The sequence below is a fragment of the Bos grunniens genome, chromosome 28 (genome assembly GCF_055505025.1).
Source record: "Bos grunniens cultivar Pamir isolate PY7600 chromosome 28, Bosgru_T2T1.0, whole genome shotgun sequence".
In the NCBI taxonomy this organism is placed as follows: domain Eukaryota; kingdom Metazoa; phylum Chordata; class Mammalia; order Artiodactyla; family Bovidae; genus Bos; species Bos grunniens.
In genome coordinates this window covers 20,384,147-20,399,522 of record NC_141192.1, presented here as the reverse complement: position 1 = coordinate 20,399,522, position 15,376 = coordinate 20,384,147, and the positions used below count along the sequence as shown (strand labels likewise).

At 46.9% G+C, this 15,376-nt stretch overlaps 1 protein-coding gene across 12 annotated transcripts in view; it reads left to right on the top strand.

Annotated features, from left to right (window-relative positions):
- TSPAN15 (tetraspanin 15) overlaps positions 1 to 15,376 on the top strand; it is a 53,732-nt gene that overhangs the window by 20,011 nt on the left and 18,345 nt on the right. For 10 of the 12 annotated variants that reach the window (XM_086382612.1, XM_086382605.1, XM_086382613.1 and 7 more), the window contains 2 exons: positions 10,786 to 10,971; positions 12,233 to 12,307. In XM_086382612.1, the coding sequence (XP_086238738.1) occupies positions 10,786 to 10,971; positions 12,233 to 12,307 (261 nt within the window). The remainder of the gene's footprint in view (positions 1 to 10,785; positions 10,972 to 12,232; positions 12,308 to 15,376) is intronic. The other 2 variants (XM_086382608.1, XM_086382603.1) reach the window with 1 other exon arrangement.

Sequence of the window (15,376 nt, the reverse complement as noted above, 5' to 3'; positions counted from 1 at the left end):
CACTCACCTCCCCCAGGAGACCTTCCTTGATCTCACTGGTATTGCCCTTGATTTAGTGTTTCCTCCTATCCAGCTCTTCTGCACACTCAGTTACCTCTCCCTCAGTGTTCCCCATTTCTGTTGCATTTGTTGGTATACAGATATGTCTTACCAGACTGAGCTTCTTGAGGGCAGAAACTAGATCTTACCTTTTTATGTCCAGTGCCTGGGACATACTAGGCACTTTCTAAAATATGTGTTGAATCAGTGAGTGATGCCTTGGAATTCAGAATTGGGACTCCCTTTCTTCTGATTTACCCTTGGACCAAAGTGCCTCTAAAGGGGGCATGGTTTCTGGCATCTGATTTGAGCCTTGAAATGTCAGAGTGGCAGCAGTACTTCATCTTCACTCAGAAGAAACATTTATTGAGCACCTACTGGGTGCTGGGAACCTTTGCATGGTATCTTGTTTCAGGGGCACTGTGGTTCATTAGACCATTGGGAACTGGCTTGGGCTCTAATCACTTTTCATATGGCTTCTGTGGAGATAACATGGTCTGGGAGCTAAGCTAAACTTCCTGTGGACTTCTGGGACTAATGCATTTGCATTATATATGCAGACTGTGAGGTTGTTGAAGTCAAAGATGGTGTGGTAGGTGTGTTGCTGGGTCCTGCTACCACACCATGTATACAATAGGTAGTAAATAGCTGGAATAATTTGTTCAATGGGCATAGTTAGTACTGGAAATAACAGTACAATGAGGGCTTCCCATTGGTGGTTTCATAGGTGATCATAAGTGGAGAGAGATCTCTATAGCTGGAGTGATCCAGGAAGTCTTCCCAGGGGAAGAGTCTTTGAGATGAACTTTGGAGGATGAGTGTTAGCCCCTTTCATTTTTGTTATTTCCAAAAACAGCTGGTCTCCTTTCCGTGGCTGCTGTGGGAGGCAGTGCCGGAGTCGTATGCCTTGATCAGGCTGGAGTGGGAAGGATATCTCTGTTCCCTGTAGGACCTACTCATGCAGAAGTGTGGCATCTCCTGGCCAGGTGGGAAAGCAAGGGCGGACCCATGCAGAAGGACTCAGTAGCGGAAAAGATTTTGGACCACCATGGTCTGCCGATGGCTGGGGTTCTTGCGAGGGCTGTCTGGGCATGGGTTTCCTGGAGCAATGAAGGGATCCTAGGGCTTGTGGTCAAACATCTCCCTTTTTGAGCAGGGAAATTGAGGCCCAGAGAGGGGAAGGACTTGCCCAAGGTCACATGGGATTAGTGACAGAATTGGGATTAAAGTTCAGGGCTCCCCTCTCATCCCCCTCCCCCACCCTCAGCGCTCCTTGTAATGTATGATGCTGCCTCTTTTTCCCTTTGACCTCTTTGGAGTCATAAGCCTTTGGAGTGAGGGACCTTTGGGTCCCCAGGGGTAAATCCTGTGCTGTCTCAGGGAAGAATGGGGATGCCTGGCCCAGTTCCTGGTGGGCAGGTGTGGATTCTGGGACCTGAACTGGAGGCCATTGTTGAGGACAAAGTCCACTTGTCACCTCTGTGAGCCTGTGGCTGCTTTTATTTATTAATTTTTTTCCATTGGGTAGAACCATTTTTATTGCGTATTCATGTGTTTAATTAACATTTACTGAAGCTCAGTTTTTCTTATGCATTCTGCTATGTACAGAATTTGGGACCTGGGAAGCTGCCAGTAAAAATCAGTAAAGCACACTGCCTTAAGGATTGACAAGTTGAGGATGGGGGAGTATAGAGAAACAATCATGTGAATAATAAATGATAATACACAGAAGAATCAGAAGTAGTCCTCAAAGGTAAAAATGACATAATAATACATGCTGATGTTAGCTTTCAGTTCAGTTCAGTTCAGTCTCTCAGTCGTGTCTGACTCTTTGCAATGAATCGCAATTGCCCATCATTAGCCAAGGAGTTGCCTCTGTGCAGTGGGTGTTAGGTCATTTCCCCAGCATCCATTCCCTTCTCCATTATCTCATATTTAATGTACAGTTTATAGGCAGATAAATACTTTCCAGGATTTGTAATCTCTTCTCTATGCTACAGCGATTGGTCCATTTGAGCAGGTCTGAGCCAATTAGTAATTCCTCTGCTTCAGGCATTGGTTTAGGAATGGAGTTGTTATTCGCATCTGGACAATGGGACCTGAGGGGTTTCCTAGAATGTCTGGAAATGTCTGAGTAAAGGGGAGACTTGGGCCATCTTACTCACTCCTGCCAGCGGCCTGCAGCTATGAGCGAGGAGCCTGTGCCATCTGGGACAGAGGACAAAGGAATGGGAACCAGCAGTGGTTTGGCACAGAATGTACTCCTGAGTGTACTCCAGCAGGAGGCACTGTGCCTGGGCTGAGACCTGGGGAGATAATCACCCAGGTGCCATGGTAATACAGCGCCGGGAGGTGGGGTGTGACTTTCCTGGTGCTGACCTGTGGACAGTGGAGAGGAGGGGGATCCAGAGAGGGCAGGGAAAAGAAAAACCAGGGAGAAGTGTCTGTTGGGTAGAGGTGACGTGTTCTTGGCTCTCCTTTGCCCCTTGGCTGTTTCTGTTTTCAGATTAACCAGATAAGTCTTGTTAGTATTATTTTTAAATGGAGGTTCCTCTGGGAAATCTGCTCTTATTCACTGTAATGAATTAGGGTTACCTGCCTCAGGTCTTGATAACATAAGACACCTATCTTTCTGAGCACCTCGATTCTCTTTTTAATGTGAGTTTTCAGGACTGTAAGTCATTTTATCCTGAAGCTTCAGAGTACTCTGGAGTGGGATCATTAGCTTCTTCTTTGGGTTTGTAGGCATCTAAAGCAATAGCATTTCTCAGATTCATTCCTCCGGTAGATCTGGCGGCTGGTCCCTGTGTTGGTGGAACGTCCAGTAGTGTGAAGTCAAACTCCTGTACAGGCTCAGCTCCAATGGACCTGCTCTCATTTCCCAGGAGGAAGACACTGCCAGGCCTCTTGTTTCAGAATATTTTCCCTAGCTGTTTGTTATACCATTTCCCATCTGCCTGCCCCTGAACGCTTCTCAAAGAGAGTCCGGCCTCCATCAGATCTTAACTTCCAGTGCTTCATTTGTTTGTGATTAGACATTCCACTCTGCTCCTGCTGGGCTGAGTAGCTGGGGCTTGCAAACCTCCCAGTGTAGCTCTTTCACAGCCTGGAATGTGCTGCGTGCTTGTAGGAGTCTTTTTATTATTATTATTATAGGAATGTGGAAGATCATTTAGAGAGAGAAAGTGACAAGGCAGACCTCCAAAAAAACTTCACAATACAGAGAACAGATATGTGCGTGGGTCTTTTATCTTTTTAATCTAATTTTTATTTTATATCAGAGTACAGTTGATTTACAGTGTTGGGTTAGTTTCAGGTGTACAGCAAAGTGATTCAGTGATATTCATTCTTTTTCAGATTCTTTTCCATTATAAGTCATTTAAGAATATTGACTAGAGTTCCCTGTGCTATAGTGGGTCCATGTTGATTATCTGTTTTACATATAGTAATGTGTATATGCAGGCTTCCCACAGATGCTTCTGGTAAAGAACCTTCCTGCCAATGCAGGAGACGTGAGAGACATAGGTTCGATTCCTGGGTCAGGAAGGTCCCCTGGAGGAGGGCATGGCAGCCCACTCCAGTGTCCAGATTCTCCAGTGCCTGGAGAATCCCATGGACAGAGGAGCCTGGTGGGCTGCGATCCATAGAGTTGCAAAGAGTTGGACATGACTGAAGTAATTTAGCACGTGCACACATGCACAAATGTGTGTATGTTAATCCCAGACTCCTAATTTATCATGCAGGACTGGGTGTTTGTAACTGTTGGTGACAGGAGGGTAGCAAAACAGGGTGTTATGTCCACTTTGCTTCTTAGAGAGAAGGCCATGTTTCCCATCCCGGGCCAAGCTGGAGAGGCAGGCCTGGGTAATACTTCAGGAAGTTTCTCCCCGAATCTGTCTAGACAGCTATGGGAAAGCTTGAGGGCGGTGGAGACCACTGTTGTTAGGTCATAATAAAGATGATATAAATAAAGAAGGAATAAACCATGCCTATGGGCAGGAAAACCTGGTAAAGGTGTCGATTTTCTCCGAAGGGATCTATAAATTCAATGTGATTCCAGTCAAACCTCAGGAGATGTTTTTCAAGAAAGTTGATAAGATGATTCTAATACATACGCAAGAGTCAAGGTCTAAGAATATCCAGGACGCTTCCGAAGAAGGCAGGAAAGAGGGGCGTGGGCTTGCAGATGCCACAGTGATATTATAAAACTGTAGTCACTACGGAAGGGAGGTTTGTTTAGAGACAGACTGACTGATGGGAGAGACTGGGAGCCAGAAAGAGACCTAGGCATGTGTAGAACCTCAGTGTAAGACAGCAGAGTTGTAGCAGATCCATGGGGACAGGAGGACTAGTTAGTAAGTGGTACCTGTTACATTCTAAACAAAAGCAGATTGTCAGAAAATGTCATGGACCAAGGGTTGCAGTTAAGCAAGTTCTCTGCATGGATGTCAAGTTTTGTTTTGTTTTGTTTTGTGTTTTAAGAAGAAGTTCAGGGTCAAGGCAGAGTTGACAGCAGAGTATCGGTGACAAAGACCAGGGGCCGGCTCTTTTGCTGGCAGTAGCAGTCTGCTGCTGCTTCCTCCAGGGCTGGCTTTGCCTTGGGCTTGAGAGGAACCCTATTCCTCCCGCACAGACTGCCTGAATTTAGCGCTGGGGCCTGGTCAATGGCACCAAGTCCAGGGCCCCAGAGCTTAGAATACTGCCCTGTCATTCTGGAGGTGGGTCTGGCACCCTCCTGGGAGACAGAATGAGCCCTAGATCAGTTTGGGTTGGGAGCTCTGGATCTGGTCTGTCCTGCTTTTTGTAGTGCAAAGAGAAGTGGGGTGGCAGGAGCTGAGCTTTCTTGGGGAAAGTGAGAGAAGAGATTGCTTTTTCTTGGATGCAAGTCAGTGAATATAAACTTCCTAGTGGTAGGATGATTAGGGCACATGACTCTTAGATAAGGATAGTCTCTACATCAGAAAGGAGCAAGGCAGGAATGTTAAGGGGCAGCATCCAAGGAGAACTGCTCTGGAGCTGTGCTGTCCAGCACAGTGACCACCAGCTACCCCTGTCACATCTAAACTGTCTTAAATGAAGTAAAATGAAAAACCTGGGCTTTGCTGGTGACTCAGTGGTAAAGAATCTGCCTGCCAATGCAGGAGACACAGGTTTAGTCCCTGGGTTGGGAAGATCTCCTGGAGAAGGAAATGGCAATCCACTCCAGTATTCTTGCCTGAAAAATCTCATGAACGGAGGAGGCTGGGAGGTCACAAAAGAGCTGGACATGACTTAGCAACTAAACAATAACAACAAAATGAAAAATTCAGCTTTCCGGGCACACAAGCCATGTTTCAAGAGCTTGCTAGTTCCATATGGCTAGTGACTAACCACACTGGATGTTACCATCATCATAGAAGATTCTTTTGGGAGCACTCCTCTGCTACCGGCACCTTTGTATTTTGCAGAGACATTTGGGACCCATTCTCTCCCAGATCAAAGTGAAAGGCCCGTCTGGTAGATTTAGTGGCAGGCAGACAAGTTTTGGCTGTGCATGCTGACTCCGCCGCTTATAAGCTCTGTGTCACTTAACCTCACTGAGTCTGGTCTTTAAATGCAATTAGCTGTTTTTTAGACGTGCCAGGGTGTGTGACAGTCAGGGAGATGCTGGTATGGCACTTTGCAGGATGCTGGTGCCGTGTAATCACTCTGTCCATGGCAGCGGGCATTACTATTTTACAAGTGAAAAGTGAGGCTCAGAGAGGCAAAGTGACATGGCCAAGCCGCTAAACTAATGAATAAAGGCCCAGAATGCCAACTCCCATCTCCTATCTCACCTCCATCCAGCCCCAGTCTGTGCAGGAGAGATGCTGGTAGAATGTGCTGAGCAGGAGCACACTCCTGCAGGGTGGGCTCGGCCCTGGACCAGGCAGGATCAGTCTGGGACCAAAGGGCTGGTGGGTATGAGGTCCAGGGCTTCCTGGCTGGATACAGGGGCCCTGCTAGCCCCACCTTATTTAAAATCTCTCTCAGGCCTTGGAGTTTATTCTTTTAAGCTCAAACCTAAGAAAAGTGCTTTGTTTGGGCCATATAGAGCCTTGCAGCCTTTGCGTGCCCCTTAGGTGGCTCCAATGTGGAGCAGTTATTGGAGGCTTCAAGAAAACACTGGCTCCTCCAGGAAGCTCATCCTGATTTTCTGACATTTCCTTTCGCCCCCTTAGTTTTGTTCAAATTCCCAGAGTCTTCCCGATGGGAGAGATTCAGCATGCTTCCCCTAGATCTGAGGTTCTTCCTCTTTTGGTGTGTGCCAGGAACATTTCAGTTGGAGGATAATGATAGTAAAGGTTGACTCTTTTCTCCATCCCCAGTTCAGAGATCCCTGAATCCCATCCATCAGACCATAGAGATCATTTCAAGACTCTCAACCTGTCTTCCCCCAGACTTAGCCCATGAATAGTCTTGTGACCCCTTGTGACCCTCAGGGTCTGGGACACAATAGGTGCCTGGCATGTGCCTTTGGGGGTAAAGATAGGCCTTGTGGGTCCCCTCTGAGTGCAGACCTGCCCCGGCTGGGGGTGAGCCAGCCGGAACCAGATGCTTCCTGAAGGAGGAGGCAGTGCAGGTGCTGGAAGGCCTCACATGCTTGCCAGCAGCAGCACGAAGCTGGGCCTCAGCTTGCAGAGGAGGAAGACGGTTCCCAGGCTGCAGGGCTCAGAGGGGACTTCAGGCCTGGTTCACAGTGGGCAACAGGCTCCCATGCAGCCTTTTGAAGAGGCCACGTGACTTGTGGCAAAATCTGGGGCTCTTAGCCTGGCCCATGGACTGCCAGCAGCATGTTCTTTCCTTCTCTGGCCCCAAATGGGCATGGCCGTGTGCCCCTCACCCCCAGCCAAGTTTAGCTGAAGCTGTCCTGCTTGACAAATGGGCCATTTGCTTCCTGTGCTGGAGCTGAGTGGCTGGGTGCCCAAAGAGAGACTATAATTAGCAGAGAAAAGGGGATGGGATTGCACACTAGCATTGACAGTTAATTTTATACTCACAGGGAAACATAAACTGATGTTCTCGGAGATGTAAATATCATTTGGAAATCATGAAGTTCCTGGGAAGGGTATGTCAGCCTCTCCCCATGCCTGCTGCTCCTGGAACCCTTGAAGAAGGAGCCTAGATCTGCTTGTGCTGTGTCTGGCGCCACCTCAGGGGCTACCCGGTGGCTTCTGGAAGGACTGAGGTGGCAGCACCCCTGGCTGGACCGGGAGAGATGAGCCTGTGATGGCTCAGCACACAGTGGTGCCGGAGTCCAGAGGTTTGGGTCTGCATTTGCTGCGGTAGCTTTCTATGGCTTTAGTGGTCTGGAAATGTTGCAAGGCTGACTTGCAAGGAAAATGTGATCTTTTGTAACAGGAGGGAGATCAGACCAAAGAAAGTTTTGTTTCCTGCCAGGAAGGCCGTTCTGGAGTGGGTCCCGGGGCTCTGGGGAGCTTATAAAAATAGAAGAAGCCACTGACTGCTTTTACAAAGAGGGCTGGGGTCAATTCTGCTCAGAATGCAGGCCTACAACAGCTTGGTGTTTTGGGGATGGTTTCCAAAGCAGAGTACCTGAACCCAGAAGCATAGCATCAGATGGGAAGCAGGGAGGGCGGGCAGCCTAGGATGGTGGTTAGATGTCCATCCTGCCCAAGAAGAGCTTTTATATCTAAACAAACAAACAAAAAAACTGAAACACATAAGTCTCAAAAGTATGTGGAATCAATCCTGAAAATATTAAGGTGTTATCTTGTTGATTCAGTGACAACATGCAAATTACAATTTTCACCAAGATAGAGGATGAAACACCACTTCTGTTGCCCGAAGCACACTGCGTCCTTGCATATTGATTGCACGCCCTGCCGGGGCTCTGATCATGTGGGGTTCTTCTTTAACTGTCAACCCTGGCTCTAGGGCTGAAGGATCTCTGGGGTTCTGTGTCTGGTTCAGGGTTAGAGTTGAGTAATTCCTTGTAGGTGCACTAATAAGGAAGGGGAGGATTTGGCTCTCTAAAACTGCTTGCCCTTGTTCTCAGAGGACCCGCAGAGCTTAGGCTGGCCTTAAACAATGATTTCACCATGTCCTGGGTTTTGGAGCATGAACTGACCAAATAACTTTGGTTAATATTTTTCTATCAAAAGTAGATTTTATTTCTTGTGGTCCTCATTTTCCTATAGAGGGCCTTGTGTGTGTGTGTGTGTCCTAACTTTTTAAATTTAAATTTAAAAATTTACCCAACTGAGTGATTTGGATGACATCATTTCACTCATGGTTTTCCCGACATGGCCAAGTTCACGGCCAAGTTCGTCAATGCCTTTAGCACCTCTTGGCCTGTGTGTGCTGGGAAGGCATTCCTTTTAGACCTGGGGAGTAGGTATCAGTAATCCCAGATTATCCTTTCAAACTAAGGGGAATGGCACTTAGCAGTGACAGAGCAGAGCCCTGGACTGGAGGAGATGGCTTCCCGGTAACCCTCTGTTACCCAATGTTTCCAAATAAGCTTGGTCTGTTTGACTTTTGGCATCCTTGCCACTTGCAGAGTTTAGGGGAAGCAAGCACTTCCCTTTACCCAGAACAGTCTTGGCACTCTTTAGAAGGCCGTTGAGGAGATCTACTCTGAGGGCACATTGTATAATAGCCATTTTAAGGTGGAGGTAGACCAGGAGTAACTGGAGGAGCCACCACCTCCTTGGTGTTCAGGATGTTGACTCTAGGGTAGCTGTGCTCATGGCATATCTTGTCTATGTCTTGTCTGTATTATCCCTCATTTCCTTTACTTAGACCTTTACTGACAGCACCATGGCTTCTGACTCCTCTCCCACACTGCCTCCCTCTCTGTAGAGAGGTCCAGTGTATCTGCTCTTGGGAATGTGTGGCCTGGAATGCCAGAATCACTGGACAGACAGAATGCTAGGTAGACAGCGTTGAACTCAAACCCAAGCGGGGATCTATTGGGAAGCCTGGCTTGCATCTGTCCAACAGACATTGATTGTAAATGCCTGTTGTGCTTCCTGAATGTCAGGGCTGTTCTGGTGCTGGGGATGCCTTAAACAGTTGAAAAATTCCTCCTAGCATGGAGCTTATGTTCTTGTGGGGAAGACAAACAGTTAAAAAAGAAAACAAAAAATGTAGAATGTTTAATACTTGTCAGTGCAAAGGAAAAATAAATCAGGAAATTGGGATTGAGAGTTTCAGGGAGAGAATTCTCTGTGTTTAAACAAGAGGACCCCAAAGGCCTCACTGAGCAGGTGAGAAGTGAGCAAAGATGAGAAGGAGGTGAGGGAGGGAGCCATAGTGCCGTTTGGAGATCAGGAGAAAGAGCATTCCAGGCAGTGGGAACAGCCTGTGCAAAGGCCCTGAGCTGGCAGACTCCGTGTGTTTGGCCGGCAGTGAGGGGCCCAGTGGAGTTAAAGCAGAGTGAGGAAGTGGGGGGGAGTGAGAAGTGAGCTCAGACAGGCCGTCTGGACTGTGATGGGCTTGTGGCTTTTACTCTCAGGGCACAGGGAACCAGCTTGTCCTGATTAGATCTTGCTTGGTCACTCTGGTAGGAAGAACAGGCTGAAGGGGGCCAGTTAGAACACTATTGTGAATCTCAGGGTGATGGGGCAATGCAGTCCCAGACATGTCTGAGGGTTTGGGGTGACATCCGCCGATAGGGCTCCCTGAAGATTTAGTATGAGACTTTTCCGGCTGAGAGCAGGAAGGGGTCCTCCAAGAACTTTTTTGCCTCATTTTTCCTGATGGGGAGTTACAGTGGTCACCTTTCCACTGTTAGGAAAATTGATGATGAGGAATTTGACTTAAAAATCTCTTCAAAATCTCTCCTGCTCCAACTTTCAGTTTTCCTGATGATCATTCTGAAGATAAATCCCGCGTGTATGGTGCTGAGTGCAATGCCCGTCCCCCTGAGCAGGTCTGAAATTTCCTTCAGTGTTCTGCCTGTGTAATACACACCCCAGGGCCGCATGCTTTCAGGCTCATAGTGTTTCCACTGTCCTTACCTCACTAAAGCCCTGCAAAAACCCTTGGGTGAACAGGGCAGAAATGATAGTCTTCATACCCATTTTTCAGATGAGAACACAGACTCGTGTGGTCCAGTGCTCGTCCAAAGCCCAGGGTTAGCAAGTGGCAGAGCTGGGGCTGCGGCCCAGGTTCTCTGATCCTCTAGCCAGTGGCATTTCCCCTGACTCACCAGTACTTCCCACCAAAGCAGCATTTCCAAATAGGGTCTGTGTTAATTTACTAGGGCTGCCATAATAGAGTACCACAGACTGGGCAGCTTAAGCAACAGAGGTTTATTGCCTCTCAGTTCTGGAGGCTGGATGTCCAAGATGAAGGTGTGGGCAGAGTTGGTTTTCTCTGAGCCCCTCTCTGGCTTTGCCAATGTCTGTCTTCTCTATGCATCTTAACAAGGTCTTCTCTCGGTGTGTCCGTGTCCTAATCTCCTCTTAGAAGGACAACATTCATAGTGGATTCAACCTGAGTTGTAAGACTTCATTTTAACTTCATTACCTCTTTTAAGCCTCAGTTTCCGAGTACAGTCCCATTCTGAGGTTCTGGGGGTTAGGACTTCAGCTTGTGAATTTTGGGAACACAGTTCAGCCCATAACAGGTGGCTGCACATCCGGTGACCTGGGGTGACCCCTCCAACGGCAGGCACCAGAACCCTCCCTTGAATCCTTTGTAGGAGAATCAAGCAACTGCAGTCCTTCTCCTCTCTCACTCCTTGTTTTCTTGCTGCAGTTGATCGGGGGCCTGGTCCTGTCTGTGGGGATCTATGCAGAGGTCGAGAGGCAGAAATACAAAACCCTGGAAAGCGCCTTTCTGGCCCCAGCCATCATCCTCATCCTCCTGGGGGTCGTCATGTTCATCGTGTCCTTCATCGGCGTCCTGGCTTCCCTCCGCGACAACCTGTGTCTCCTCCAAGGGGTGAGTCAGCCCCAGGCACCCATCAACTGGTGGTACTGGGGGTGTGATCCTTGGTGTCCCTGGGAGAGCTGGGAGACCACCCCTGAGCCCTCGGGCAGCCCAGTTAATTAGTCCTTGCCTCAAACCAGCTCGACTGGAGGGTTTCATGGGTCAGCCTGTCCATATTGGCCCAAGAGGGCTCAGCCTCCTCCACTTCTGCTTAGAAAGGCTGATTCAAAGACTGTTCTTAAACCCCATGTTAGTCTGGACTGTCTGTTGGAAGTGGGAGAAGGTACTCTCAGATGAGAGCAAGCAAAACCAAGAAAAGTTGTTGGTGGTGAGTCATTAGCTCATGTAACCAGCAAGCCCACCCTAGGTCCAGGGGTTTAGCTGATGCCCTTGGGCTGTCTCTCTTGCTGCCTCCCAGAGGATGCCAGGTGCTGTCCTCAGGTTCAATTTGCGATGGTCACCAGCAGCCTTAGGCCAACAGTCCTTATAGCTCAGGGTCCTGGGAGTCTTTCCTGGTAACTCTGGCCAAGATCCTAGGACTTTGATGGGACTGCTTGGCCAAGTGCCTGCCCTGGGGTCAGGGGTGGGGTCAGCCTCTCTGCCCCCTTACTGTGGGGTGAGGGATGGCTTCTCAACACAGGGGGTGCCAGATAGGATATCTATTTACTGTGCACCCACATGTGTGTTTGACCTCATAGTTCCCCTTACCCGGGAAGCCCCTAAAAGCCCCTATGAGTGTGGTCTCAGTGATGTTCCCTGAGGCTGAAAGTTGTTGACATTAGTTTGGACAATGCTTGTTTCTGTGCTAAAGAGTGATATATGTACTCAGCCTGAGATGTCCCCTCATCTGCCCTTGGGGTCTGGGAAGTCACTTTGCAGGGGCTTTGCTGGCAGAGCTGGAAACGCTGCTCTAACCTGCCTGTCAAGACAGGCCTGTCCCCTCTGGGTCAGCCAGAGGAGGACCAGTGGCTGCTCAAGGTGTGGGGTTGGGGGAGGGGATTGTGTTTTTTCACCCAGACCCCACTGAGGACTTCTGGGACAAACCTCGATGACAGTCTGGCTGGGACAGCTGAGTCACTCTTCCTGATCACAGGCTCCAGCGCCGGGCTTTCCCGGGAATGTCTGTCCACATCCTGTGTCCTCACAGGAGGAAGGGGTGAAGGCCCAGGAGCCCTTAAGAGCTCTGAGAAGATGATTTCCTTACTGTGCTTGACCTTGGAGCGGATGGCATTCCCCTTCCACTCCCGGTGACTCACTGAGCTTTGTTTTTCAGTTCATGTACATCCTTGGGATTTGCCTCATAATTGAGCTCATTGGTGGCGTGGTGGCCTTGATCTTCCGGAACCAGGTGGGCCTCTGGCACATTTATCAGTCCCGTGTATGCTGAGCACCCGCTCTATGTGCGCCCTGGGTTGCAAACTGGGAGTGCAGCGGAGAGTGGGCCGGATAATCCCTCCTGTGTCTATTGGGCTGAGGAGACAGGCACTGAACAGGTGGACCAGAAAACAAGAGAACAAAACAGGCTGATGGCAGAGCGCCTGGGGTGGAGGTGGGGAGGACGCTGATGAAAAGGAGCCAACCTGCTGAGGCTCAGGGGTCCAGGCAGAGGGAACCACTGAGGCAGAAGGGAGCTTGGTGGGTTTGTGCACAGTGTGGAGGCTGCTTGGCTGAAGGTGAGGGATGGGAAGTGGATAGAAGGTGAAGCTGGAAGGACTGGCCAGGGCAGATCATGTAAGGCCTTGGAATTTTTTTAAAAGGCAGTGGGAGCCTGTGGAGAGTTTTATGCTGGGAAGCGATGTGATCTGATTCACATTTTACTTGTTGCTGAATGGAGAGTGGACAGTAGGGAAACTCGCTGTGTGTGAGCCTTAACCACAGGCATGTCTTAGCCTTGGGATCCAAGGGTCTTCTTCCTGTTTCATGAGTCCCAGGAGAGGGGAGGGGAGATTCCCATCATATTGATGGAGTCACTGAGGCACAGAGAGGTTAAGAAGCCCTCCTAAGAGTACATAGCAAGAGGGAGGCAGCTCAGGGATGCTTTCCAATTTCTTTTCATTTCTTTTTTCCTCCGCTGCCCCATCTTTACTGAGGAATAATTGACAAATAAAATTATGTTTAAACTCTACAATGTGATGATTTGATGTATGCATGCATTGTGAAAGGATTGCCATAATCAAGTTAATAATACATCCATCACCTTGAATAGTTAACTTTGGGGGAGGGGGTAAGATCTTAATCTTTAAGATCTATTCTCTAAGCAGATTGCAAATATATAATACTGTATTATTAACTATAGTCACCATACTGTTCATTAGATCCTCAGAACTTATTCATCTTGTAACTGAAAATTTATACCATTGACCAACATCTTCCTGTTTCCCCCACCTCCTGTCCCCTGACAACCACTTTTCTGCTCTCTGGTTCTGTGAGTTTGACTCTTTTTTAGATTTCAAATATAAGTGGCCCCATATAGGAAGTGTTTGTCTTTCTGTCTCTGACTTATTTCTCTTAGCATAATACCCTCAAGATTTACCCATGTTGTTCTAAGTGGCAGGTTTTCCTTATTTTTTATGGATGAATAATATTCCATTATATATATACATCCTGTATACACAAACAATGGAATATCTGTATCTATCTCACAAATTGATCCATTCATCTGGCAAACAGACCGGTTGTTTCCATATCTTGGCAATTGTGAGTAATGTTGGGATGAACGTGAGAGCTCTTTTCATGGCAGATGACTCTTTGAGATAGTAATTTCATTTCCCACGAGTGGGATTATACCACATATGGTAGTTCTATTTTTAATTTTTTGAGAAAGCATCATACAGTTTTCCATAGTGATTGTACCAATTTTACACTCCCAGCAACAGTGCACAAAGGTGCCCTTTTCACCTCACCCACATTTATCTCCTGTTTTTTGATAATAGACATTCTAATAGTGAGATTATATCTCATTGTGGCTTTAGTTTGCATTTCCCTGATGTTTAGAGATGTTGAGCATTTTTTCATATATCTGTTGGTCATTTGTATGTCTTCTTTGAAAAACTATTCAGGTCCTCTGCCCATTTTTTAATCAAATTACAGCTGAACAACATGGATTTGAACAGTGTATATCCACTTATACACAGATATTTTTCAATAAATATAGTACCTGTATTTTCATTTTACAGATCTTTAAATCAACTAAGTGTGAGAAATGTGTTCAGTTTACAGAACTTTAAATTAACTAAGTGTGAGAAAAGTTTATGTTCAGTTAGAGATCACAATAAGTGGAGTCAAAAGGACTAGGGTTTGAGTCCTGATTGTATTTAAACTGTTTTAGCTTCCTGCCCTTCAGTGAGTTATTTATCAGTTCCTTTGTTTAGAGGCAGAGATAGCAGTATGCAGATGCTCAACTGTATTGGGGGTTGGCATCCCAATCCCTGCATTGTTCAAAGGTCAACTGTATTTTTTTTGCTATTTTGCAACTGTAGGGGTTCCATATATATTTTGGGTATTAACCCCTTTTCAGATATATTGTTTACAATTATTTTCTCCCAATTCATAGTTCACCTTTTTACTTTTTACATGGTTTACTTTTTAGCAGAAATGCTTTAGTTTAACATAGTCCCACTTATTTTATTTTATTTTTTTGCTATGGGCAACATTGCCTATATATTTGATGTCAGATCCAAGAAATCATCGCCAAGACCAATGTCAAGGAGTTTTTTCCTATATTTCCTTTAGGAGTTAGTTCTACTACTTGAGGTCTTCTGCCACATTTAAGTCTTTAACTCATTTTGAGTTGGTTTTTGTCTATGATATAAGGATCCAATTTCATTCTTTAGCATGTGGATTTCCAGTTTTCTCAACACTATTTATTAAAGAGAGTCGGCATCTTTTTTGGGAATTAGTTGACCATATATGTTGGGTTTATTTCCAGACTCCCTTTTCTGTTCCACTGATCTATGTGTCTATTTATATGTTAGAACCATACTGTTTTGGTAACTATAACTTCGTAATATTGAAATCATGAAATGTGATACCTTCAGCTTGACTCTTCTTATTCAAGATTGCTTTGGCTACTAGGGTTTGTTGTGATTCCATATGAATTTGAGCATTTTTTTTTCTGTATCTCTGAAAGATGCCATCTGAATTTTACAGGGGGATTGCGCTGAATCTATAGATTGCCCTGACCCATTGGTTGTCTTCCCAATTCAGTTTTGCCTCTTGTTCCTCCCTTTTCCTCTTTTCTGCTCTTCAGACCATCTGCTCTGGGCTGGCAGATCCAGGGTACTGGTTCATTTTTCAGCAGCGTTGAGGAGAGAGAGATGTTTATTCCATTTGCCCATGGGGATGCCTTTCTGTGCAGCCAGCAGGGCTCCTGGCTGCCCACAACTTTCCAGAGTTATGAGTTAGTACTTTACTAACT